Consider the following 26,138-nt stretch of genomic DNA (forward strand, 5'->3'; position numbering starts at 1 on the left):
GTTACCTTTGTTAAATGTTGCTGTTGTCCCTGGCTTCATATGAGTAGAGGAAAAGTCTGCTAGCTGCTAGGCTAATTTATACAATGTAAAATGCCATAGGCTTGTGCTAATTATGTTAGCATGTTGTATTTGTGGGGAAAATGTGTCCAGATAAAGACAAGTGTTTGTCTGTGAATGCTGCGAGTTATAGTGAAGCTGATTTGTGTACTTGTGTTTGTGTTTTGGGTGTGTTTTGAATCAACTAAACCTTACAGCACTTCACAGAAAACCCAACGCCGACTTGTGGTTTGGAGGTGTAACTGCAGAGTGACACAGAGCCAAAACAAATTAATGAAAATGTTGATTCTCCAACACAAAGCCAGACATGCTGTGACTCTTCATTTTTTATTTATTTTGTTAAAATACATATGAAACATACAATAAATCATATTCCAAATGTTTACTTTAAAGTTTTACAAAAGTTATCACAAACTGTACACATCATGACAGCAGTTGCAGTTGTTCTTGCTCAATATAGATTCAACCAAATATGCAAACAATTACAGCTCAAAGCTCTAAACTCCTAAACATAGAATAGCTCGATAAGGTAGAGTCGGCTTCACTGGGTTTCCAGTTTGACTAATTGTTCACAACTATTACAGAACGTGTATAAATTTCACTCAATTACAGGTCTGAGCTTTTCAAATTATCACCAAACAATAGAAATACATTGTGATGTCTCTATCTCCATAAGTTCACGACAGCTTCTTAAATTTCACTTTTTAATATAATCAAACAGTGCCATTGACAAGTATATATACAAATGTAAACACAAAGTTTGAAATTTGAAATACTAATAATATTCATTTCTTACATTTTCCCTCAATAGGTTTGTTCATAAAGTGGTGCGAGGCATGCTACAAGTAAAAATATTTCTTTTTAATATAAGTAAGGGCAGTGCAGGGGGGAAAAAGCATCATTATATGCATGTGCAAGTAAGATAACAGTACATAGCCTTCTTCTATTTCCTATGTTTGTTTCTTATTAGTTTCTTATTACTCACATATGAGGAGAAGCTGAGTCAATGTTCTGTGTTAGTTGCACTGAACTTAATTTTATATGGCTTAATGTAAAAAAATAAACATGTTTGATGAATTATAATTCCCTGAACTGGTATCTGGTGAGGAAAAGATGTTGGCTTTCTTTTGTCTTCCTAGTTTTTAAATTGAGATGACTGTTTGTGTTACTCTCATTGGCTGCGTCTGAAATTCTATTTTAACATGCCATTTAGTACACTAAACCAGTATGCGAGATCTTTTTTAGTAAGCATTAGCATTAGCAATTCAAATTAAGTGTAATTATAACATTTAACATTTCTGGGCACAATATATTTTTAGAATAGTTTTTTAAATCGTAGGTAGAGCTGAGGTTCGCACGAGTTACCGTGGTTGGACGTCACCAACTAGTCAGGAGGCTCTCGGGAAGTGACACAGTAATTACCATAGTTATAGAAACATCGGTGCCTCATTGGCCACTGGATCTTGTAAACATTGTCACCATATTGGAAATGTCAAGACGTGCTTGTAAACACATGCAAGTAAACAAGGGGGTTGTGGTTTTTCTTGCATCTGTTGACGGTGTTGCCCTCGCTAATATAATGGTGATGGTTGACATATCACCGTAATGGGCTGACACAATCAATGTGGCGTCTACGCATAAGCATCCGACAAGATACATACTACTGTTTGTTCACGCAAAAGTATGTTGAATGATAGTAAGAACATTGTGTGTGTAGTGCATAGTATGCGATTCTGGGCACAGCGTACATTCTTAGTGTTGCTTGGCCAATTGATCATTCGCTAAGCTCCACCCTCCGTTGTTACCATTGCTATGCCTGTCAAGCGTTCAGTTCTCACATGGCACATCATGCAGTTTACAGTGAATAGTGGAAATACCTGGTAATTTTCAAAACAATGGTTCCTTTATTTCAGTCCGAGGTTGACAAAAGCAGCCTCTTATTTATGGCTGCTGACCTTTAATTTTGACAGCTATGATGACAACTGTCACTTGCAGGTTTTATCAGCTAGCTAACTAATTAGGCTCACATTAGCTTCATGAGTTGGTTGAAAATGATGTCTCTCTTTGTGACACTGACTTGTTTCAACCTGAGAACCTGATACGTGATATGCTAAAAGATTGTGGGGGGTCTCTGTTCCCAGGATCCTGTGTTCTTAATATAAACTAGCATTGTTAGAGATTGGTAAGGGCTGATGGATGAATGGATGAATGAATGATGGGAGATGGAGGTGTGCATTGCAGTTTAAATAATAAAAATCCTTTCTGCCATTTTGGGGATATCACTGTCTAAAGCAATAAAGGCAAAATCTGTCTTACCAGGAAATTTGAGGGCATAGGCTTCAAGGTGTATAACATCAGTAGGCTATAAGGTGTAGGTGGGTGATTTTGACATTTCACAGAGAGAAACATACACCGCTGATGACATAAAACCTTCTGAAAGGTCTTGTTAATGTGTCATATTGAGAAGATACCGACTTGGGGAGCATAATAAAACACTGAGACATGGATATGCTCCCAACTGAAGCTAAAGAAGCATGTCCCAGGCAAAATGTCACCGTCCTCACCAGCTGACGGTCCATGTGAAAGACAATGTTCTTGTATGTCAGTGCAGTCAGTTAGTCCTAGTATTATTAGTACAATAAGGAAAATGTAAGATCAGACGGTTTCATTCTAACATCACCCTGATTAGATCATATACCTGCACTTGGATTAGCAAGACAGAGTGTAGATTCATGCTTCATTGTTTGGAATTTCAAACTTCCATCTTTAACTTTGTAAGACAAAATGCTCTTAGGATGAGGTCTAAGCAGTGTGTTTGCTGAACGTTACACTATCTCAAGCAACAAATTTAAAACTCCCCAGATCCATTACAATAGGAAAGAGCTCAGGCTCTGACATAGTAGCATCCAGGACCTCAGCTTTCACACATACCCCTTTTCCACCAACGTGGAACAGGTACTGCACCTAATTTTGAACTCTTCACAGCGTTTTAATCAAAAATTAAAGCTGCATGCAGCAATGAACAGGCCCTCGCACCTTTCTGCAACTTGGGGTTGCTGGCAAGATGCAGGCTAATGCCACTGTTCATTTCTGTTGGCGAGATGGTATATCCTTCATAGAGTGTGGCCGTTGGAATGACCTATTTCACATTTTGTACCACTTTCTGTTACTGCTATGTGGTGCTGGAGAATACACCATGTAAATTTCGAAAAGTCAACCTTTGAGCAGCTTTTGATGTCAAAGGTCTTGAGATGGCACAGACAAAATATGAAGTCAATCGGATCTAATCTGTAGGGGGAGTTCGTTAAAGTACGACCCTTGAAAATAGCCAAAATTGCACAAAAATTACACATATAATTCAAAATGGCTGACTTCCTGTTGGGTTTAGGATATGGCTCCAACAGACTTTTTTTTGGTACATCCTGGGGTGTTACGTGTGCCTACCAAGTTTCGCACATGTCGGTGAAACCAGCTTCGGGGGGTGCTTTGTAGACGTTTAATTGGAGGCGCTACTGAGCCATTTTGTGACACCTGTTCACCAGACCCATATCAGATGTAAATTTTCACCAGTTCTGATGTGTGCGCAAAGTTTGACAAGTTTTCGAGCACCTTAAGGCCCTCAAAAATGTGATTTTTTACGGAGAAAAATAATAATTCCTTCAGTGTCAAGAGGACCTTAGCGACTGGTGCTTGGGCCCTAATAAATTGGTTTGGACCTGAAAAGCTGGTTACCAGCTGGAGCCAAAAAATAGGTTTTTCCTAACCTGAAGTGTGAACTGTGACGACATCATGAGTGTGTCATAGTCTACAGGTTAGAAAAAGAAGATGGAGGAGGAAACAATAAGTAAGAGGTAATTTGGGGAAAAAAAGAGCGTGAAGTGATCTCATGAATACTTGGTCCATGCCTTTTTTTTGGATAAAACAAATACCTGTAATAACAAAACAAAAGCTTGTAGGTCATCAATGCAATCTGCCATATTGCTCTTTATTTAGTTGTGTACTGTGCAGCACCCTGCAGTGATGACACATCCATGATAGCAATGGTTCAGATCAAAACTGGTGGAAATACAGGCTGGTTTGCTTGATCGTACCACGGTTCCAAGAGTCCTGAATAGAACCAGTTCAAGAACCAGAGCTAATTTGGTGGAAAGGGGGTAACAGTGCTTCACTGTCGGTGTGCTAATTGTGTCTTTTATCATCTGTGACCTCATAAAATAGCTCCTGGCTCTGTATGTAAGGCTGGGTTACTGTGGGTATAGGCTAGATAGCCGGACATATTAACCTTAAGTTTGCTTTTTAGAGCAGATAAACACACTGTTAAATCCATTCCTTACATTTCAGTCTTGTACTTTTCTTTGTTTTGAGGAGGGTAAAAAAAGAAGAAACCAAAGCTTGACAAGCCTGCTGTGCCTAGTTACAGTTGCTGAGCTATGATTGGACACTATTCTCTGAATCACTGGCACATACATTCCCATGAGGGACATTTGCAGTGTCAACAACAGTTTAATTAATATTTATTAAAGTTATAGGAGTAATAAGAGGTTGAGTCTGACTAATATGTTTATGCTGCTATTTCAATTTGCAATTATGTGCTGAAATCAATCTGATTTGTATAAAAATAAATAGGACAAATAAAGCAAACACTTTGATTTGACTGTTGTTGATACATTTTGCTACATGTATCTGCTACACTTTCTCTTAAATCTCAGAGTGTTGCTGACTTTTCTAATGTCTGCAGGTAACAATGATTGGTTAATGGCTGCTTTAGACACATCTGCAACAGCTGTGACTGATGAACTTTAAGAGAGAGATCTACCCAGCCCTTGTAGATGCTCAATTACCTGCGTTCTTCAGCTAAACCTGGATCAAAACTGTACTGACTGTATTTTATCAAGCAAATGTTTTCATGGCAATGAGCAGTGTAGCCCTTTCACTTTGTGCCATTTCAAAGTAAAATGCTAACTCACTACAGAGCTCTAGGGTTTTTGCTCAAATTTTGAAAACACTGCGAGTGAATCAGCGAGGACTTCTTGCAGTGAGGCCTACCATTCATGTGGTCTGTGGTAAGTGTTTGGCACATAAAGCCTTTCTGAGACTGAAAGCGGATGTATGAAAAACAAACTCTTGAACTGAGTGACAGTTAGTGCTGTGCATAGCCAGCTCTGTAGAGCACTTGAAGGACCCGAGTTCAAATGAATCAATAAGAACAGTTTCGATTCAACCTTGCTTTTTTATAAACATGTAAGAGACGCATCAGAGTAAATTTTCATACAACATGCTCACAAGAGACTCATAGGCAACACAACTTCTCAGTATCTCTGCAAAATCTTCTGCTTCGTTACAGAGGTGGTGTTATCACTCTATCTGCGATCATCAGGGCGTCTGCGGAGGTTTGGGGGAAGGACACGAACCCTGACTCTCAAAGCTTGCTGCTCTTCCAGGCCACTGCAAGGTAAAATATCACAAAACGCAACACATTACAGAGGCTTTGTCATCAATTTGCGGTAACTAAGCAGGTTATTTCTCTATTCCTCAGGACGTACTGTGATCATAGGCAAATAACAGTTGTATTGACCCAGCTGGGTCAGGTCACATTAAGCCGCAGAGCCAGATGATTGCTTTTAAGAGAGGACGTTTGTGTCAGCCAGGGGAACTATCACAGTGATTTGCTGTATATTTCCTTAACTTTTTTGGACAAAGTGTGGCATGCATTCAACCTTGTCGCCAAAATAAAATGTTGGCATTGAATGCCAATGCAGCAATGTCTAGCTCGAACCATCCAGTTTTGGTGTCATGGTTGCGGCTGATAAAACTGCATGGTCTAACTGAAAACCTGAATTTGGTGCCATTATTATGGTTGGAAATGCCCTCATGTCTCAGTAAAAAACATCTGGTTTTGGCACCAGTATCACAGCAGGAATTGCTCCAATGTCTCGCTAAAAAATGAGCAGTTTTGGTGCCACATTCGCAGCCGGAAGCACCTGATGTCTTGCTAAATAACACCCAGTTTTGGTGCCACAATCGCAGCTGGAAATGCCCCAATGTCTTGCTAAAAACATCTGGATTTAGTGCCACAACGACTGCTGGATATGCTGCAATATTTCTGTAAATAACAGCCGGTTGTGGTGCCACAATTGTGGCCAAAAATGACGCTAAAAAATGACTGTTTTAAGTGCCACAATGGCAGCTGGAAATCTTCTGATATTTTGATTACAAAAAACAATTTTGGTTCTACAATCATGGCAGTGACATTTAACTAAAAAATGCCGCTTTTGGCACCACAATCACAGCTGAAGCAGATGTCTCACTAAAAAACACCTGGTATTGTTGTTTGTTGGATTCAGTGGTTTGCAGCATGGCAGCTGTCTTGCCTAGGGGTCATGTCATTCAGTGTAGAGCTTTGATCAGGCCCAAAAAATCCAGCCTGACCCCACCCGAGCCCGTGCATATTCTGTCCGAGCCCAGCCCGGCCCGTACCTTTAACTGTAATTATGAGCACAAGCCAGGTTTAAACCCAATTGAACCCATTGAAATGTTGATACGCTATGTATGAAATGTACAAATGTTACACGTATTGGTGGTTTGCAAAATTGTACAATGCCAACATTTTCTTCTGGCGACTGGCCTGATGCATTTCCACACCATCCACATCGGTTTTAAACACCACACTTTAAGTATTGACAGTTTCTTCTTTTGTGTGCATCTGTGCATTTGTTGATGATTTAACTTAATGTACAGTTACCTTAGGATGTTTGTCAATGTACTCTGTCCTCATACTGAGGTATGCAACGACTTTGACTTCAACATTTTGTTGAATCATGGTGATGAAACAATTTCTAAGGTATAAAAGAGCTTACCTCTGTAACAGGTAGGAGTTGTATGTCTGCGAGTTGGCTGTAAAAAGTTTGCTCCCTCTTAGAGCACAGTGGCTGTGAGGCAATTACAGTGGATTTGCATCGATCCACAAGTGGGATTATCACCTATCAAAACAGTGTTAGACACCAGTTAAACTGCTCTTACAACAAAATCCCCTTCTCTGTTTGCACACTTTGTACGTCTCGAACACTTAAACTTTCGCCCAATCGTAACCAAGCACACAGCTTCCATTTTAAACCTCACACAATATTCAGATGGTGAGCAAGCGTTAAAGCCTCCTGCTCTTCTGCTGCTCTGGGTAACTGCCCTGTCCAGCAGTAGCCGTCCTACTTGCTGTACCTGGTGTTTTGTAGGATTGTTTACAATGCACATTACTGTTGTTGACTGTGTTCCCATCTTCTAACACAAAACTGTAAGTGTTTATTACAGAACAATGTTTTGATGAGCTACGGAGGATGTAGTTTTTGCATATGATCACAGTTTTATTTATACTAAAGCTTATATAGTAGATTTACCACTGAAAACGGGTAATCACCTGAGTTTTCCTATTCGTCAGATGGAGAGTGGATGTAGCAAAAGAGGAAGAAACATTGATAACATGTAAAATATGAAATTACAATAAAGTGGGGGGACACAGTTAGCCTTCAAGCATCTGTTAAACTGTTGTATAGTGATTACACATTTTATTAGCTAGCACACTAAACACCAAAAACATCATCAACTGGGTTTTGTTTGCAGTTTGCAAAACTGGCAACTTCACTGCGAGCACATGACTTCTGAGGGTGCCTTCACACCTGCCCTGTTTGGTTTGGTTCAACTGAACTCAAGTTAATTTGTCCCCTCAGTGCGGTTCGTTTGGGCAGGTGTGAACACAGCAATCACACTCAGGTGCGCACCAAAACAACCGGACTGAGACCACTTCTTCTAGAACAAACTCTGGTGCGGTTCGTTTGTGGTGAGAACATGTTCCGACCTGGAACTGCAGTCTCGTGACACATTGTTTGGGTTAAACATGAGCATGTTACAGTCCTGGAGGATTATTTATGTGCACCTCCTCCTGTACTGCCTTAATATGCACATTCAGCACATCCAATGCATCAAAACATTGTTTTCTAGTTGGAGCCGCGCCTCGTTTTCAAACTGTATGGTTTGACTAAAATGAACAATGACAGCAATATAGTCCACGATGAGCAGCGCTAAAATCAACCTACGTAGTTGTCCCTCCATTGTGACATTAGAAAGTGTCACATTTATCTTGCAAGTGTACTCTTCTTCAACGTTTGCTTTACTTCCTGGATTTTTCCCACATGGAAATTCTGACCAATCAAGAGCAGCTTTCTCACACAAGGCATTTGATCTGGTCCGCCTGTAAATGCTGTCGTGAGAACACGAACCAACTCTAGGCAATTACACAACTTTGTAACAAAATAGAGAGAAAGACAGCTCTAGGTCTGAAAGCACCCTGAGATGCTGGTTTTAGGTACTTAGTCCTGCTGCAGTGTTCCAGAAACAGCTACATCGTTCTCATACAACCACTGTGTAGCTCTTGTTTTTTCTACATGAGTTAAATAAACACATGAAACATGTCGGTGAGGCACTATCGGAGTTCTTGGGAGACTAAATAATGTTGAGCTTCTCATCTGACTCTTGGCAGGACAGTTACATTTCCCCAAATCTCAAACAATCCCTTTAAGCTCATTGCTTAGGTTTGTTTTTGTGATTTTCACAGAAAAAACAACCAAAAATAACACTCAACAAAAATAGAAATGCAATACATATTTGTTATGTATTGTATATTTTTATTTTCGTGTAGGAGGTGTAGACTGAATTAAAATATGTTTGTCCCCATGAACGAAATATTTGTTCTTCCTGCTGTTATTGAAGGTGAACTGTCCAGAATATGCTTTCATCAACAGTTAGTCAAGACAACAGCTACTGATGATGTTGCAGGTCTGTCAAGGTATCTCAAAATTGAGAAATATATATTTTTTTAAAAAAAGTAAATAAATGTAACTGTGAAAGAATTTTGGCACAGCAAATTGCATTTTTACTATTTGCTTTTCACCTCAACTGTCGCGTCATTCGTGTTTTTTCATTAGATTTTGAAGTATTTTCTATTATTCAAAAAAATACTGCTACATTGACAGATTTTGTCCTTTAAATAAAGAAACCAAAGAAAAAAAAAAGTAATTTCCATAAATTAAACGAAGGAAGAAGCTCAACTCGACAGAGCTTGTACCACCTTCAAAAAAACCTGACAATCTGATGTGTTGTTTCCAGCATCTGTTCTGGTCAATGTCACATTCAGGAGCTTCTAGAAAGCTCTGTAAATATGAGTTCTTTGAGAATGGGCAGGGGGGATAAAATTAGTGTCTGTACCTCTCCCAGAGCGTGCCAGTGTGTGATGGGCTTCCGTGGGTAAGCCAACATTTCGTTCCAGTGATCTCGTCCAAGACCCTCGGCATCTGGCCCGGTGCGACACACGCCAATCACTTCATTGTGTCCAACCCTGTTAATAGTAAAAAACACATTAAGGCACATTTGGATGCACAATGTTAAGCTTCTGTTAGTTGTGGAACAGACACTAAACTCATGACTAATCTGAAAAATAACAGTTTTTTAATTGAATCAGTGGATCAAAAGAAGCTGGAAGTTCATCAAGGTCAGGTCTGAACCAAGAAATACATCTTCCAAAAGCAGTCTGATTAGTTTAATTGAGTCGTGTCTGTGTTTTAGAGCTTTAGTTGATCAAATTGACATGTTTTCTTCTCATCTGTGAACTGTGTTGACTTGTAGTTAGTAGTGGTTGTGGAAAAAGACAGCAATTCCTGGATGCATGGCAATTCTCCCTTGAAAGAGTATGTCTTGATGCAGATAATCAGAAATTTAAAACCCAACTCTGGACATTATGGTGCCCTCTAACATTTATGTAAGATTGAGCTCTACGGTCCTTACGAATGAACCAATAGAGTGGTGCAGGGATCACCTCGCCCTGGTTCCCTCAACAAAAAGCCAATGGGATAGCGTATTGGATTATACACACAATAATCTTTTACAATTTTTGAAGCGTAAATGCAGTCGCGACGAGTAAAAAGCCAACGTTAGGGTATAAACAAACTACACCACAGTTGGTAGCCAAGTTTGGTGACAACCTCTGCAGTCTCATTTAGCTACTTGTTAGCAACCCCCTTATTTACAGACATATAAAAGCCTAACGATTCATGAGTGGGGTATCTTACTATATAATGACGAAAACTCTGGGCTCTAGTTTCGCAGACTGGGCGAGGCGGGGGCGCAGCGCACCTGCGCTTCGCCAACTGGGTGTGGCCAGGCGGATTTTGCAAGTTTGGTACACCGTGCGTGCTGGCGCAGCTACTCCCTCCGTCCCTCCTACCTGCGCAAGTCGGAAAGAGGGAAGAGAGGAGGCGTGGAGTGGGTTTTACACACATCACACCAATCAAATGAGCCCCTCTCCTCGCCCTTAAATGCGCCGCGCGAAGGCGTAATGTGAGTTTACTCAATTCACCATGGCAGAAGAGAGCAGCAGCGTCAGACGGCCAAACTTCTCCCTGGAGGAAACTGATGTTTTGGTCCGGGAGGTCCAAGCTCGCAGTGTCCGAATATATGGAACTGCGAGCAGACCTCCACGGGCTGATGATGCAAAGGTAGCCTGGGAGGAGGTCACCACAACTGTAAATCAATGTTGCGTTTCTCTCGTGCGCGCGCTCTCTCTTTCTCTCTCTCACAGTCTCACTCTGTTTCTTTTCTTTTGACTTTTCTAAGATGACAGATGCTGAATATATACTCCCTATCTGATGCTGTGGCTGTTTGTGGTTGGCTGAGAGGGATGTGAACTCATTGGTTTGCAGCTGTGTTAATCAAATCAGGTTGGGTTTCCATTACGCATGCCAAATGTGCCAAACGGTGCCAATCCCCTTTGATCTGACATCAGATGTGACGGGACAGTCGATACAGAGATACATTTATGTGCTGATTGCAGATAGTTACATTGAATAGTGGTTTTTTGGGTATTTATTACATTATTAATGTGCCTGATATTCTGGAAACCTGCCTGTGAGGTTTTGGTGACGTGTGCGCACTGTCCGCCGGTCAGCCAAACTTTGGCTTACACCGGCTGCGCTCCCACTGCGCTGACAGTAGACCTGGTTTCAGCTGGTGAAGCACACCTTCGGCGAAGCCTTTTGGCGCGAAACTGTCACTGCGCCAAGCTGGATCTGTCAACACCTCCCACCAAACTACCAAACTAAGCGCGCCTCGGGTTGCGCTGCTTGAAACTAGCTCTGCGCGGGGTTCGCCACCCTGCACCACCCTGCTCCGTGCCGGGAAACTAGAGCCCTCTGTCTGTGTGTGTGTGTGTCTGGTCCACATTTTTCTCCTCACTGACTTGGTCAATCCATGTGAAATTTGGCACAGTGGTAGAGGGTCATGGGAGGATACGAATGAAGCAATATTACATCAATTGGCCAAAGGGGGGCGCTATAGCAACCGATTGAAATTGCAAACTTTGAATGGGCATATCTCATGCCCTGTATGTTGTAGAGACATGAAACTTTGCAGAGATGCCTCTCCTCATGAGGAACAAATTTGCCTCAAGAACCCATAACTTCCAGCTATATAGATTTTCCGCCACTTTGAATTTTTTGAAAAACACTTAAAATCGATCTCTTCCTAGGAAGTTTGAGCGATCTGCATGAAACTGGGTGAACATAATCTAGGGACCAATATCTAAAGTTCCCTCTTGGCAAAAGTTGGAAAACTTACTAAAACTGAGCTTCTATAAGGCAATGAATATTGCGGAGGGCGTGGCTCATCACATAAAGGTGTATAACATCTCAAGGGTTTCACCCATCACCACGCAACTTTGTAGGCATATGACCACACATAATCTGAGGGGACTCCTCCATTATTGACCCCATCAAACAAATGGGGGCGCTAGAGAGCTAACTTCTTATCTAGGCCTAACTGCCATATTGATTTTTACTAAACTTGGTAGATATGTAGAACAGAGAAATTTAACTCTAATTGGCAACTGGGTGGCGCTATAACAACAGAAAAATGAACAAAGGCCGGATTCCAACCCCCACCGCTGCAACAAGTGCTAGCCGCACCTTTCCCATGTGAACTACCAGTGTGCCCCACTTTTAAGTCAATACAACATATAAACACTTTAACTATCTGCCTTTCAACGTGCTACCTCAACTACTAATGAACAGTTTTAGCCCACTAACTATCCCACTATTGACAATGGTACTACTGTACTTTCAATACAGCAATCGTACTATCAAATTCACAAAAACTCTGTCTGAATACATTGCTTTTCTTAATGGGTTCACTTGACTATTTAATCTGCAACTTCCTATGACCTGTATCCCAAACACACACCATGTAAAACTGTACGTGGGCAACTGTGCACTCAATGGGTATGGACTAGTTTACTGACATATTTTATGTTGGAGAACGAATGTGGAAGTCTCCTCAGCTGTATTTCAGGCATCTAACCAAAATTCCATTAAGAAAATCCTTGGACCTTGAGACGAGGGAACCAGGAGTGCTAAAATGCTAACTCAATCCCAATTTTTAGGACTCTTGCACCATTCTATTGGATGGTAAAAGGAAACGTACATTAAACATGTGCGTCACTGCATCATGTTTACATTCCTTACAGCTGAACCGACTGGATTGTGAAATGTAAAAAAAAATAAAACATGTTTGTTGTATTTACATCCTTTTGGTGAGGAAGTGAGTGTGAGCAACTGCAGACGGATACAATCCATTCATCATCCCCTGGTTTAAAAGCTAGCGTATGCAAGCATTTCAGCTTCTATGAAGTCTCCTCTATTTGTTGCTACGATTGCACTGATTAAAGATAATGGAAGTAAATTTGTTTATTGTAACTATGGATCATGTTTTAAAAATAACAAGTAGTCACACAGAAAAAAAGTCAGACGCATGAGGATACATTAATAATTGTTTTATATTTGCCTCATATCCCTTTGAACAACTACAGACGCCCAGAGATTGCCACCCCTTGAACTTATCACATTAGCATGTATTGCACATACAGGATCTAATGACTGCTTGACTCACCGATCATAATCCATCACCATGATGGACAGACTGACTTGTTCCACGTTCTCTGGAGGAATGTCGAAGATGATGGCCTCGTTGTACACTGGATTGAGCGTGCTTTTCTTAGTGGTTGTTTTTCGCTTCTTTAACCTCCGTCCATCACATATGAGGTAAACCTTCACATAAGGGTCTGGGAGACATGTTTACTGTCATATGATGATAATATCAACAAAACTAACGATGCACATGTGAAGAGAAATGATGCAGAATGTTCTCTGCAGCTGCCTGGTAACATTCAGGTGTTCAGGAGCTCTACAAAATCATGTAATTTTTCACAGTTAAAAGTACAGCTAAGACACGTATTCTGACAGACTGTAATAAGACAGATTCAATAATTTGTTCCCACTGTCCTCCCTATATCTCCTCCTCATTTCCATTCTAAGTGGACACCTGCTGTCTCGTTTCGTCTAAGTTTGATTTATGGCTCAGTGTGTGCTTCTGATGTGAGCCACATCTTATTTGCTGTCAGGTTACCTGAGGAGCCTGTGATGTCCATGGCTTTGAGGTTTCTGCATTTGATGACTGTTAGGGTCATTCTCCCCGCTGTGGGGAGGTAGCACAGCGAGTACATGATCTCTCCCAGGTCAACACTCTCCTAGAGGGCAGAAAAAGGAGAAGGCATGCATTTTAAAGGCTTTGACCACATTCTCTGAATCAAAATGTCAAAGCAAAGGAGTAAACAGCTCAGTAAACAAAGGTGGTTGTAGTTTGTCAGCTGGTACCTAACATTAGCAGCATAGCATGGCAGTGTTGTGATTTTTTTCTCTCTAGTTTCTTAATAGCTCTAAGGAATTATTTGCTTTTTAGGCTTTAGTGATGGCAGTGTCAGCTGGTCCAATGCTTTTGTCCAAACAGAAATATCCATGAAATTTTGTATGGACGTTCATGGATGAATCCTACTATGTTTGATAACCTCCTGAACTTTCCTCTAGTGCCACAATCCAATTTAGTAAGTAGTACAATTTTGAATTTTAATGAAATATCTCGACAAATATTTGATGGATTGCCATTAAGATTTGGTTCTGATATCCATAGCCTCCTCAGGGTGAATGCTAATCTCTTGCAAAATCCACAGTGCTCAGCTGTACTTTGTGTTTAATACTAATTAGCGAATTTTAGCATGCTTAAATGCTAGACTAACATCAACATGCTAACATTTGCTGTGTCTCAAATTGCGTACTTCTGCACTTCTGTACTCTGTACACTTAATATTTTAAGTGCATAAGTGCATTCACACTAAGAAGTATGGAAAAATGCAGTGCACTATGAGTACTCGGATGGTGCACTCAAAACAGTCAAAGACCTGGAACTATGGACACTTCTCGCCCTCAATGGTCACCATCTTGGCTATGTAGCAGAAGGGGAGGGACCACTTTTCAAACTGGAAATAGCGGCCGAGGACTGTGCGACGGTGAACATGACTGCATTGTACAAATACATGTGTTTTTTGCACGAAGCACCAACATACTGTTGTCGGGTATAAGCCAGCAGTATGTTTGTTGGGTAATTTAGCAGTCTGTAATGATTTGGTACCACAAACGATAACGCGAATGCTAATGCTAGTTTGCTAACTAGCTAATTTGCGGTTGTCATTTCCGGTGAGTGCACAATGGCCGTGTTTGGTTTGAGACAACACTACCCTGTCGAAATTTACGCGCTACGCCAATGAGTACATAGTGCACATAGTATACTACATGGAAGTGTACTAAAGAAAGTATGTGATTTGAGACACACCAATTGTCATTGTTAACTTGTAGGGTTGAGCTGAATACTCTGATAAAACAAGTATCCAGTATAAATAATATACTTTTTACAATCACAAGTGCCATCCTGGTAAAATGTGTCAATATCCATACATATAATGAAGGAAAATTCTCATTTGAGTAGCTTCCAGTTTAAAACCCACCCACTTTACATACAGATACAGATAATGGTGTGCTTATCCTACTAGCATCAGGCTACCAGGAAGCGTGCCAGGCTTTGAAGTGGCAAAATAGTGGTACCACAATTTCCGGGGTCCGTTGCATGATGCCACAGGCCCAAAAAGACTTTTCCCCATAGACTTACATTGGGAAAGAGATATCTATAAATTAGTGCCTAATTTTTTTTTGAGCATCACAACTCTTCTGGGAACAATTCATTGCACTATCAAGGTTTAATCCATTCAGTCTGAAAACATTTGAAAAAAAACGGTAAGGGCTGCAAGATTTAATTATTTTGACCACATTTAAGCTAGCGGATCACTAAACCGGAAGTTGGCTGGTCAGCTACACTCAGCAGTGCTCGGTGGCCAAAAGTCTCTAGTGCGCATGCTCTATGGGCCCAGTAATGCAGAAGCAGCACTGGTCATCCGGGTAATTTTATACCATGGAAATAGAGCAATGTGCCACTGAGCAACTTCCATAGGAATTAGTGGAGCCCTGTCGCTAATGCTGTATCCAGGTCTCTTAATACATCTGTATCATGTTAGCATGCTAATGTCAGTATAGTATTTCAACGTCTCAGAGCTACTAGTATGACTGTAGACTCTTGGTCTTGTTACATGTTTGAGTCAGCTTCACTTGTGTTAGGCTTTCTTTGCTAGCTAGCAAAGTAAATATTAGCATTACCATGTGTCTGCTGACACTAGAAAGTACTTGCTATTGTCCCAATCAGACTCAAATGATGAGTGAGCAAATGTAACTATAACTTTTTATTCTAGTGATGTAGAAAACTTCTGTACCGACCGACCAAGGCCAATGAAGAAAGTGTGTTCAACAGAGTGTGTTTAACAAAATTAAACATGACATATCTTAGTGTTGGATCAGCATTGGGGTTTAGTTTGTGAATTGAGCTCTTGAGAAACTAAACGCCTCTAAAAAAATATAAAAGTAGCTGTAATGGCTATTTTCCTTTTTAGCAATTGAGCAAAGTTTTATCTGAGACGACTTCAAATGTCAATCAAATGTATCACTGAATAGGAAGATTTTATTCCTGTAAAATCAGTGCAGCAGTGGAGTTATCTGCCCACAAACCTTTGGAAAAGCTACATATGCCTTAAAGCTCTCTTTCTCTCTCTCTCTCACACACACACACACACCCACCCACACACACACACACACACACACATAAGCTACACACTTTAAGATGATACATCCAGCACCTCAATCCCACCTTTGTAGAAGTTCTCAAAGTAGCTAAAGCTGCCCTCAGGTGTATCGACACAGGAGGAAGCTTTCAGGTTAATCTATGGTCTGCAGTTTGAGGAGGTAAATTTAATCCTCATACTAGACTAAACAAGCGAGGCAAAGGAATGGCACGAATTATACTCTGTTGATTAATTTAAGTACTCTAGAAAACAAAACTTACTTAAATGCAACAGCACTGAGAATGAATATATCCTTATTTTGCTCTTTAGGCTATCTGGAAGACTAACCAAAAAAGTTAAACTTTCCTATCCATGCTAATGCTGTTTACATTCTCGTTACTGTAGATTAGCATTTATCACATAAAATAGCAGCTGTCTATTGTCGTTCTTGAATGCAGCAAACACCCAGAAAGCCTACTGCGCCACCATGGGGCCTTGACATTTTATATCTTAATTCCAAAAGAAAATGTTTAGTATTCTTCAGTCTCAATTCTGATTTGTGTCTATGTTTAGATCAGCATTATCTAGATGCAGATTACATTGCATCATATGCACCACATTTTGCAGTAATTCAGCAGAAAAGTAACGGAGATGTTCAAAAATGCCCTTTAGCGTTACGTTATAAAATCCTTGAAAAAGTCCTTGGTGTGGATCTGCATTAATAACTAATTACTTTGGTGAATGACCTCACTCTACACAAGTGGCAACTGGTGGGTTGCTGTCCAAAAGTGGGTTGTGGGTCCATTCTGAATGGACCGCAAGTGACTCGCAAACTTGTCAAGTTTGTTAGAGTGAACTTCCGACGCAGAGCTTTCATTTTTAAGTGCTGTTTCCTGTTGTAGAGTGAGTGACAAAGGGACAAATACTTGACAGAGATGGCAAACTAGCTCAACGACATGGCCAAACGCAAGTGTGATGCTGAATGTATTAAACTGTGTGGACCTTGAACATATGACTAAGAGGAAATCTGGACCCTGTGGCTGGACCAGGTGGGAACCACTGCTCTACACCAAATACTAAATTTTCAGTTTTAGAGATATCCTGCTAACTTATTACAAACTGGAATGAAAACATTTGGCCCATTTCCACTGAAGAAGTTCCTGGTATTATTTAGGGGGCAGGAACTTTACAGGAACATCCTCTCGCTCGGCCCTCTCAACCGCCGTGTCTCCACTGTGCGGCAGAGTAGGAAGAAGGTTCCTGTAAAATTACCGGCTCTGGATGTGACACAATTGTTGCGCGACCATTTTGACTGGGGCGACGCGGCAAAGAAACAAACAAAGAAGAACAACAACAAAGAAGAAGAAGAAGAAGAAGGAGCAGAAGTACGAAGCAGAAGTAAGAAGAAGAAAGCAGACATAAGAAAGATGATTATCAGCATGGAAGGAGCTGAGGTGGTTGCTGGGTTTCTGGCGTGTCTCTTCGTTTACGTGGCGGTGGAAGCTATGCATGAGAGCTGCTGAGTTTTAAAAATGCCGGCTATTTTGTCGCTTTCCATTGACGTCACATCCCACCTTGAGTATATCCAATCAGCACCAATTAAACCCCAAGCGCCAGCCAGGAGTTTAGCCCCTGTAAAAGTTCCGGAACTGTCCTTCGGTGGTGGTTCCTGCGGTGGAGACATGCACCAACAGCCCCGGCCCCGTAAAATTACCCGGAAGTTCCTGCGGTGGAAATGGGCCTATTATCACCTTAGTGGAATTAACAATTGGGCCCAGACTATTTGCTTGTGGGCCCATGTTAGAATGTAAAGCACCCCATACTGTGGCTTTGCCTTCAATAATTACCTCTTTTTTTAATACTTAAAGGCAGAGGTGGGACCAAGTTGTTGTTTTGCAAGTCACAAGTAAGTCTCAAGTCTTTTTCTCAAGTCCCAAGTCAAGTCCCAAGTCTTACATTTTTAGTTTTGATTCCTAAACAAGTTATATCCTCCTGAGACCTGAACTTTTGTTTGGTATACATGAGTATAAAAAACTCAACATTGTCAGTGATAATAAAGTCCCAATGTCTGCAAACAAGATGACATTAAAATCCCAACGTCCTCAAACAAGTATTTCCTAGTCTTCTCTTGTTACTGTTTCTAAAATTGGTCAAATTTGTTGCCATATCAAACTACAAACATTATTAATCATAAATAAACAAATTCCAACCATTAAATGTGATCAGGTCTTGGACCTTGTTCACTTTTGTGTCAGGATCAGCTGCAGATTGACTTGGTAGAGATGGCTGCCATCTTGTTTTTACATGGATTAGTGTATTGTGCTCTTACTACCACTGGATGGCACAAAAAAGAACAGAAAATGGAATGAAGTAGAAGGTCAAGTAAACCCAAAATGCGATGCCCTCATATGAGGACACAGGATCTCAGGAGGATAACGCGCCCTCCAAATGTCATTTCATTTTTAACCACAGAGTATTATACTAGATTTACAAAATCATAAATGAATGAATGCCTAGAATTTGCATTTATTTGGTAAAACAGGTTTGTTCGTAGCTGTTGCGTCTTCATCTGCAATTTTTGACCCGAAAGTTTAGCATACTGCAATTTGTTTTTTGCTTACCATGACATAGGTTTGGTATGCAAACGAAATTATCTTTGGTATACTTCTGTCAAACTCATACTTAGTTACGTAACATTAGTTCTTTATAGTTGATTTGTAGACTTTTTAATAACATACTGTTTAATCTTAAGGCTCAGGGGAAGGTATCAAGTGTTTTCAAGTCAAAGGGCACAATTCGAAGTGAAGTCAAAGGTCATTGGTGCTAAAGTCAAAGCTCATTTGTGAGTCTATTTTGATTTGACACATCTTAAGTCAACAAATTTCTGAGTGGTGTCCTAGCCATGTGACTCAAGTCCAAATCTCTGCTTGAAGGTAATTACAAATGAATTGAGGTGAGCACTAGTGACACAATCAAAGAAGACTTTGACAATTCTAAGTGCCTTCAAGAAACGGCCTAATATAAAAAACACTTTTTTTGTTGAAATCCAATAAATAAACGCTATTAAACTTAATTGAAAAAACAGAGGATCATCTCTAGTAAGTCTGTATGCAAAGCTGATCATATAGTTCATGTGTTGCTGTTAATATAGCCCACAGGCATGAAAACAATGGCTCAGTGTTTACCACAATGACACCATTCATAAATAAAGCAGAGGCTCTTGAGTAAACTGTGATACGTGTTCATGTAGGAGTGAACTGCACTCTGGGCTACATTACCAGACCTTTTTTTAGAAGGAGTTCATATGAGGACATACGTTACATCCTATAAATTCCTTAAAGCTTGAGACCTTATTGCTGTAGTTCATAAGTCTTGTGATTGGATAATTTCATTCTATGTTGCTATATTTATATCTGTGAAATACCCAACAGTTTCTGGAAAATGTGTGTGGGTGTTTGGCTGATGAAATGTATTTCCCAAAGCATTTGAATTATGCAATGTGCTCCACCTGCCTCTCTTGTGGAACAGTGTGGATGAATCTGAGCTCTTAGAAGTGGTTCAGTGTAATCCTTAACATTTTGACCTTTCTAAAAACATTGTAAGTTCACATTCACTTGGTGAAGTTCGGTCTAACCCTTCTCACATAGCAACAATGTACACATTTGTGAGGACTTCGCAGTGTGTTAGTGTGAACGCCAACTCACTGTAGTCGCTGCGTGAATATCCTTCCACACCACAGCCTCCCTGGAAAGATCAGAGAGTTCAAAGAGGTTGTCCACCACCACCTCGCCAATCATATCATGGCTGGTGAAGCGGTCAAAGTCGTAGACGCTGAAGTGAAGCTTGCGGTTGCAAATCTCATCATACACCACGGGGAAACAGAAGGTCTCGTCAAACATGGGGTTCAGATTCTTGCGGTGGACGCGTGTCTGGTACTTCTTCTTCCTCTCTGGTAGCAGGTAGATCTTCACGTATGGGTCAGAGGTGCCCGTGAAGTCTTTGGCAGGCAGGTCCAAGGCCTTGAGGATTCTCACCACCAAAGCTTGCTCCTCGTAGTCGTAACGCAGTGAGAAGCTAAGCTTTCCGCAAGTCTCCACAGGCTCTTTGGCCTCATCCTCTGAGTCCACAGATTTCTGCTTGTAGAGTTCAGGCTTTATTCTTCCAATGCTCACTGTAGAAGACTGGCGGAGAGGCACTGTATCCATGCTGAAGTCAACGCTGGTGACATTCATCTGACGAGGCAGGTGGCGCCGGAATGAATTGTGCCTGTTGAAAAGGGGAAAGGGCATCTGGTAAATGTCTTGAAGTGCCAGCGTTATGCATGAGTGGCTTGTTATGATGGGTGCTAATGGTTTGTCAGGAGAGAACTGCATCTGAAGAGCATCATGCATAATAATGCGGTGCTCATGGAACATGCATTGACATGTCACTGCCTGATAGAATAGCTCCAAAAATGTTCTTTAGTTGGTCTTTAGTCTTCAGGAAAGAAGCACATTAATCTAGCTGAGAATCGTAAAACTGAAGAACCATCTGATATACTGCGGTCCCAAGGCAGCACTAACTGGTAATGACTCTTTGAGGTATATCCTTCAATATGCTTGATGCACGTTGACAAGGAATAGCTTCAAATGCTCACAATGATCTGGCCAGTGAGGTCAACCAGTGATACTCATACTATATTGTCCTTTTGATGCCTTAAATCAAGACCCTACAACCTTGATTTTGTAGGTAACTTAGGACACTGTTTCATAAGTACATACACAAAGGATTCAGTACACTTGATCTTTCTTACTAAGCACAGCTTGTTTTACCTTAAAAGTACTGGAATACCAGGCAATAAAATCACAAATGTCCACACTGAAGGATTTCCTTTGTTTTCGTCACCACTAACCATGGTTTGGGAAAATAAAAATAAGAAAAACATCTCCAGCATTCAGATTTAATCTCCTGTACAAATTACCTGAGTGCTGCAAATTTCTGTGAAATTGAAGGATCTTCTGAAAAAACAACAGCAGTGTTTGATTCGCCAATCTTGTCACCTAGCAACTGGCCCTCCTCCTTTCTGACAATAAGACAATCATAATGACATGACAGCCATGGCACAAATGATATGGCACAGGAAACACAGCTGAAAATTGAATAATGTTCTACAGCCAAGTATTGTAAACAACATAAAAGGGTGCTACACAATGAACGCTAACTGGACGGAGAATAGTTGTAACTATGGGCCCTCAGAGGTTAATCCTCTTCAAAGTCAGGGTAAAGTCAAATCAGAGATTTCTTCCTAGACACATTATACATGTTAGAAAATACTTGCTGAAAACATGAAAATACTGTGAACTACATGGTACTGTATTGTGGAGTTAGATTGTTTTTATCATTTTGTTCAGGCTGTTCTCATGAACTCTTCGCATGCATACCTACAAAATAATGCACCACAATTTGTCTATAACCCAGGTAACCATGAGCCAGTAATTTGTGTATCACCCGCATAATTGGGAAGGCTGTGACCATGTGACCAATGCGCTGATGGGAGTAAAGACGGAGGAAGTATAAAGATTGAAACGCTGTAAACGCTGTATAAGTAAGCAGGTTAGGGTGGTGAATGGGTCAAATAACATAGGACTTTCCCCCAGGAGACTAGTCTTTGTGTCCTGTGTGAAACCCATGAATGTTGCGTAATTTTAAGGTACGTCGCCACCATGTATCTTTTCCTACACCTGACCTATATAACTTGCCTAAACCTAACTTAAGTAAATTTACTTGCCTAAGCCTAACCTTTGCAACTATTCTTTCATTAACAGTACCTACGTAAAATTACTTTTCTAAGCCTGACCCACATAACTTTACTTGTCTAAACCTAACCTATAACTTTACTTGACTAAACCTAACTAGTGTAACTTGTCTAAACCTAACTCATGTCACCGTACTTGCCGAAACCCGACCTACATACCTTTACTTACCTAAACCTAAACTACGTAACATTACTTTTCTAAACCTAACCTATGTAATTATATGTTCCTAAACCTGACCTACGTAACTTTACTTGTCTAAACCTAACTCATGTCACCCTACTTGCTGAAACCCGACCTACATACCTTTACTTACCTAAACTACGTAACTTTACTTTTCTAAACCTAACCTATGTAATTATACTTTCCTAAATCTGACCTACGTAGCTTTACTTGCCCAAACCTGATGTACGTTACTTTACTTGCCTAAACTTAACCTAGGTAACTTTACTTGCCTAAACCTAACTTGGGTAACTTGCCTAAACCTAACTATGTCACCCTACTTGCCTTAATCTGACATACGTAACTTTATTTGTCTCAACCTAACCTAAATAACATTACTTGGCTGAACGTAACCTACGTAACTTTACTTGCCTAAACCTGACCTACATAACTTTACTTGCCTTAACTTAACCTACGTAACTTTACTTGCCTAAACCTGACCTACATAACTTTACTTGCCTTAACTTAACCTACATAACTTTACTTGCCTTAACTTATCCTACATAACTGTACTCTCCTAAACCTGACCTACATAACTTTACTTGCCTAAACCTGACCTACATAACTTTACTTACCTTAACTTAACCTATGTAACTTTACTTGCCTTAACTTAACCTACATAACTTTACTTGCCTTAACGTATCCTACATAACTGTACTCTCCTAAACCTGACCTACATAACTTTACTTGCCTAAACCTGACCTACATAACTTTACTTGCCTAAACCTGACCTACATAACTTTACTTACCTTAACTTAACCTATGTAACTTTACTTGCCTAAACCTGACCTACATAACTTTACTTGCCTTAACTTAACCTACGTAACTTTACTTGCCTAAACCTGACCTACATAACTTTACTTGCCTTGACTTAATCTATGTAACTTTACTTGCCTAAACCTGACCTACATAACTTTACTTGCCTTGACTTAATCTACGTAACTTTACTTGCCTAAACCTGACCTACATAACTTTACTTGCCTAAACCTGACCTACATAACTTTACTTGCCTTAACTTAACCTACGTAGCTTTACTTGCCTAAACCTGACCTACATAACTTTACTTGCCTTAACTTAACCTACATAACTTTACTTGCCTTAACTTAACCTACGTAACTGTACTCTCCTAAACCTGACCTACATAACTTTACTTGCCTAAACCTGACCTACATAACTTTACTTGCATAAACCTGACCTACATAACTTTACTTGCCTTAACTTAATCTACGTAACTTTACTTGCCTAAACCTGACCTACATAACTTTACTTGCCTAAATTTAATCCACATAACTTTACTAACCTAATCCTAACCTACATAACGTAATTTACGTAACTTTACATGCTTTAACCTACATAACTTTGCCTAAACGTAACCTACGTAACTTGCTTAAACCTAACTTATGTCACTTTAAATGCCTTAACCTAACCAGTGTAACTTTACTTGCCTAAACCTGACCTACGTGACTTTATGATAAGTGCATAACGTCAGTCCTGGGGCACTAATTCAATACATTGCTTTGCTGCAACAGTGCTTTAAGACATTAGTCTTAAACTGAGATTGGCCCTAAAACAGTATTTGGGCATGAGCTAAGAGCATATAGTAGGTGTTTTTGTCATTTGAAATGGAAATAATCAGTGACAGTCAGTAATCACCGTCACAAGAGTAGCTGGAAGGATTAAGACAGTAGGCGTTGTAATCTTTAACCTGGCCTTTCTGTATCTCTGGTGGGTGTATAATTTATGAAGACCTTGGTCTTAATATAATCTAATTAACGGGCCTAATGACAAACTGAAGCAATTGTCAATAATGGCTTCCTCTGAGAAAGTGAGCGCAGCTGCCTGGTGTGTCTCAACCAAAAACCAGCCTTCCACCATGACAGCTCCCACCCCACAGCAGTGCTAATTATGGACGTTCTAGTTTAAACACAGTGCCGGAAAACAAAGAGAAGCAAGAGCTGGTTGTTTGATTACTGTGGTTGCTTCCCACTGTTTCCACATCAGCTTGACTCTCACACGTAAAAGAGATTATAGGGTTCATACTGAAGCGAGAAGATACACCACGGGTCTGGCTGACGAGCCTACAGGAGGTGATTTTTTTTTGGTCAGAAAGTGCAAGAGACACACAATTCAACATGTGCTACAGCAGATCAAGGTCACTGGACATCCCCTGCTGCTCCATGACACGTGCAAAACCACCTCAAGGACACTGTCACAAACTGTCAGGACAGTTTTTGCATGGGCTTTTTTGTGTGTATTACTGAAGCATGGATGGGGACACAAACCAAAAGTAGCTACCATTATACTGTATTGTAAGCACCGAAAACGTGCATGAATAGCTTGTCATTATTATGTCCTCGATGCAGGAGCAGGCAGGGAGGGGTTGTGACTGCAGTGGGTTCATGTAAGGTACCTGGAGGAGGAGGTTGGCTCGGTGGTCTGCCTCTGGATCTTAGCCTGCTGGCTGAGCTTCTCCCTCAGGGCTGTTTGCACCTCGGCAGGGATGTCCGGAGATGTCTGGCTGATCTTCATGGCTGCCTCCAGGAGCTTGACAGTGCTCCGTCCATTCGCCTTCACTTCCAGCGGGTACTTCTTCTCCACCTCCGCTGCTTTGCACTCGGTGACCGGCGAGGAGCTGGGCGGAGGCACCTCAGGGAAACCCACGTGGAGGCCATTTTCGACATGGGTCGACAGAGCCTTGCTCCTCCAAATGGGCCAGCACAGCTTCCAAAAGACAAAGAGAGAGACTACCAACAGGGCGAGGCCACAGAAACCCACGACCACAGCAAGGAGACTAATAGAGATGTCTACATGTAACCATGGAGGGACCCATAGCGGAGGACAGAGACACATATGAAGGAAAGGAGAGGCAAGCGAGGGACAAAATATGACAGACAAACATGCAAGGGAGAAAGAGAAAAAAGGAGAGAAAGCCAGCTGTAAGAAAGAGGGGGCAGCATATGCACCTGTTTGATAAAGCAGGACAATATAAAGTCAAAGAAAACCTCACAGCATCAAGAGAATCATATAATCAGTGACCAAAACTCCCATCTGCTCCTGACATTTCCTGTTCTTATTGATATTTTAATGCAAAGTTTGCACTATCATAAGCAAGGAAGCTGAATACAGCGAATACATGCAGCTTTTCAAAACGTGTTAATCAGACTGAGAGTGATTGCAAAGTGAAAGATTGGAAGAAAGACGCAGGAAGACAGATATCAGATGGGCAGCTCAGTCTGTTTTCCACCTGTTGCTGCTCCATCAGTCTGGACTGAGCTGCAGCAAGATGCCTAACAGGTAGAAACACTTTGGCACACTTCACCGCGGTAAAATAATACAACTCAGCGGTGCGTAATAAAGTTTCAACAAGTGAGAGCTGATGTCTCCTTTTTTCCAAACGCTGCAAACACTCATTCTCTATAAAGGGGACAAACCAATTAATTGAGGAAATTGGGGTAAATAAATTAATGACTTTATTGCATTTACCTGCGTGTCCTTTACCTGGTATGTTGCTCTCCAGGGGAAATATATCCGAGCATTTCTCCCGGTCTACGTGTCCCGTGAGACAAAGTTCCGTCACGATCTGGAGAGCCCTTTGGCACAAGGTGATACTGTCCTCCGTCCGGACACTCATGTCTCTCCTGTTAAGCCATTGCACGCCGGAGGAGCCGGGAGGGCGGTGGTTCATTTGGGCACCTTTGTTTATGCGCCGCAGAGTGCAGCCCGTCCGCGAGAGACAGCAGGGAGGCGCGCTGCGTCCTGATCCATATCCAGCGCGCAATGAGGAGCGACTGGCCACACGCGCTCCCTGACAGGCGGTGGGGTGCTGGAGTCCAACCCTGGCTGCGTCCAATAGCGATGCGCATCAGTTTACTTTTGAGTCCTGTTGGTTGGTGGCAGTAACGGGATTACTTTTTCCTATTAACGACTACAGAGTTCCCCGTGGCGACCTGTGTGTGTGTCCCCGCCTTTCATCC

At 41.1% G+C, this 26,138-nt stretch overlaps 1 protein-coding gene across 2 annotated transcripts; it reads right to left on the minus strand.

Moving 5' to 3' along the window:
- Positions 1–374: 374 nt before the first annotated feature.
- Positions 375–26,138, minus strand: syt10 (synaptotagmin X). 2 transcript variants are annotated; one of them, XM_078165297.1, is made up of 7 exons: positions 25,648–26,138; positions 24,575–24,968; positions 19,855–20,416; positions 13,558–13,678; positions 13,042–13,213; positions 9,313–9,442; positions 375–5,502 (listed from the first exon to the last, which is right to left on the minus strand). In XM_078165297.1, exons 1-7 carry the CDS (start codon positions 25,847–25,849, stop codon positions 5,431–5,433), a joined length of 1,653 nt encoding a protein of 550 aa, XP_078021423.1. In that variant the 5' UTR covers positions 25,850–26,138; the 3' UTR covers positions 375–5,430. The 2 variants fall into 2 exon arrangements, with proteins under 2 accessions (XP_078021423.1, XP_078021424.1); XM_078165298.1 differs by having other exon boundaries at positions 25,663–26,137.

Source organism: Epinephelus lanceolatus, chromosome 23 (assembly GCF_041903045.1).
Source record: "Epinephelus lanceolatus isolate andai-2023 chromosome 23, ASM4190304v1, whole genome shotgun sequence".
NCBI classification, from domain to species: Eukaryota; Metazoa; Chordata; class Actinopteri; order Perciformes; family Serranidae; genus Epinephelus; species Epinephelus lanceolatus.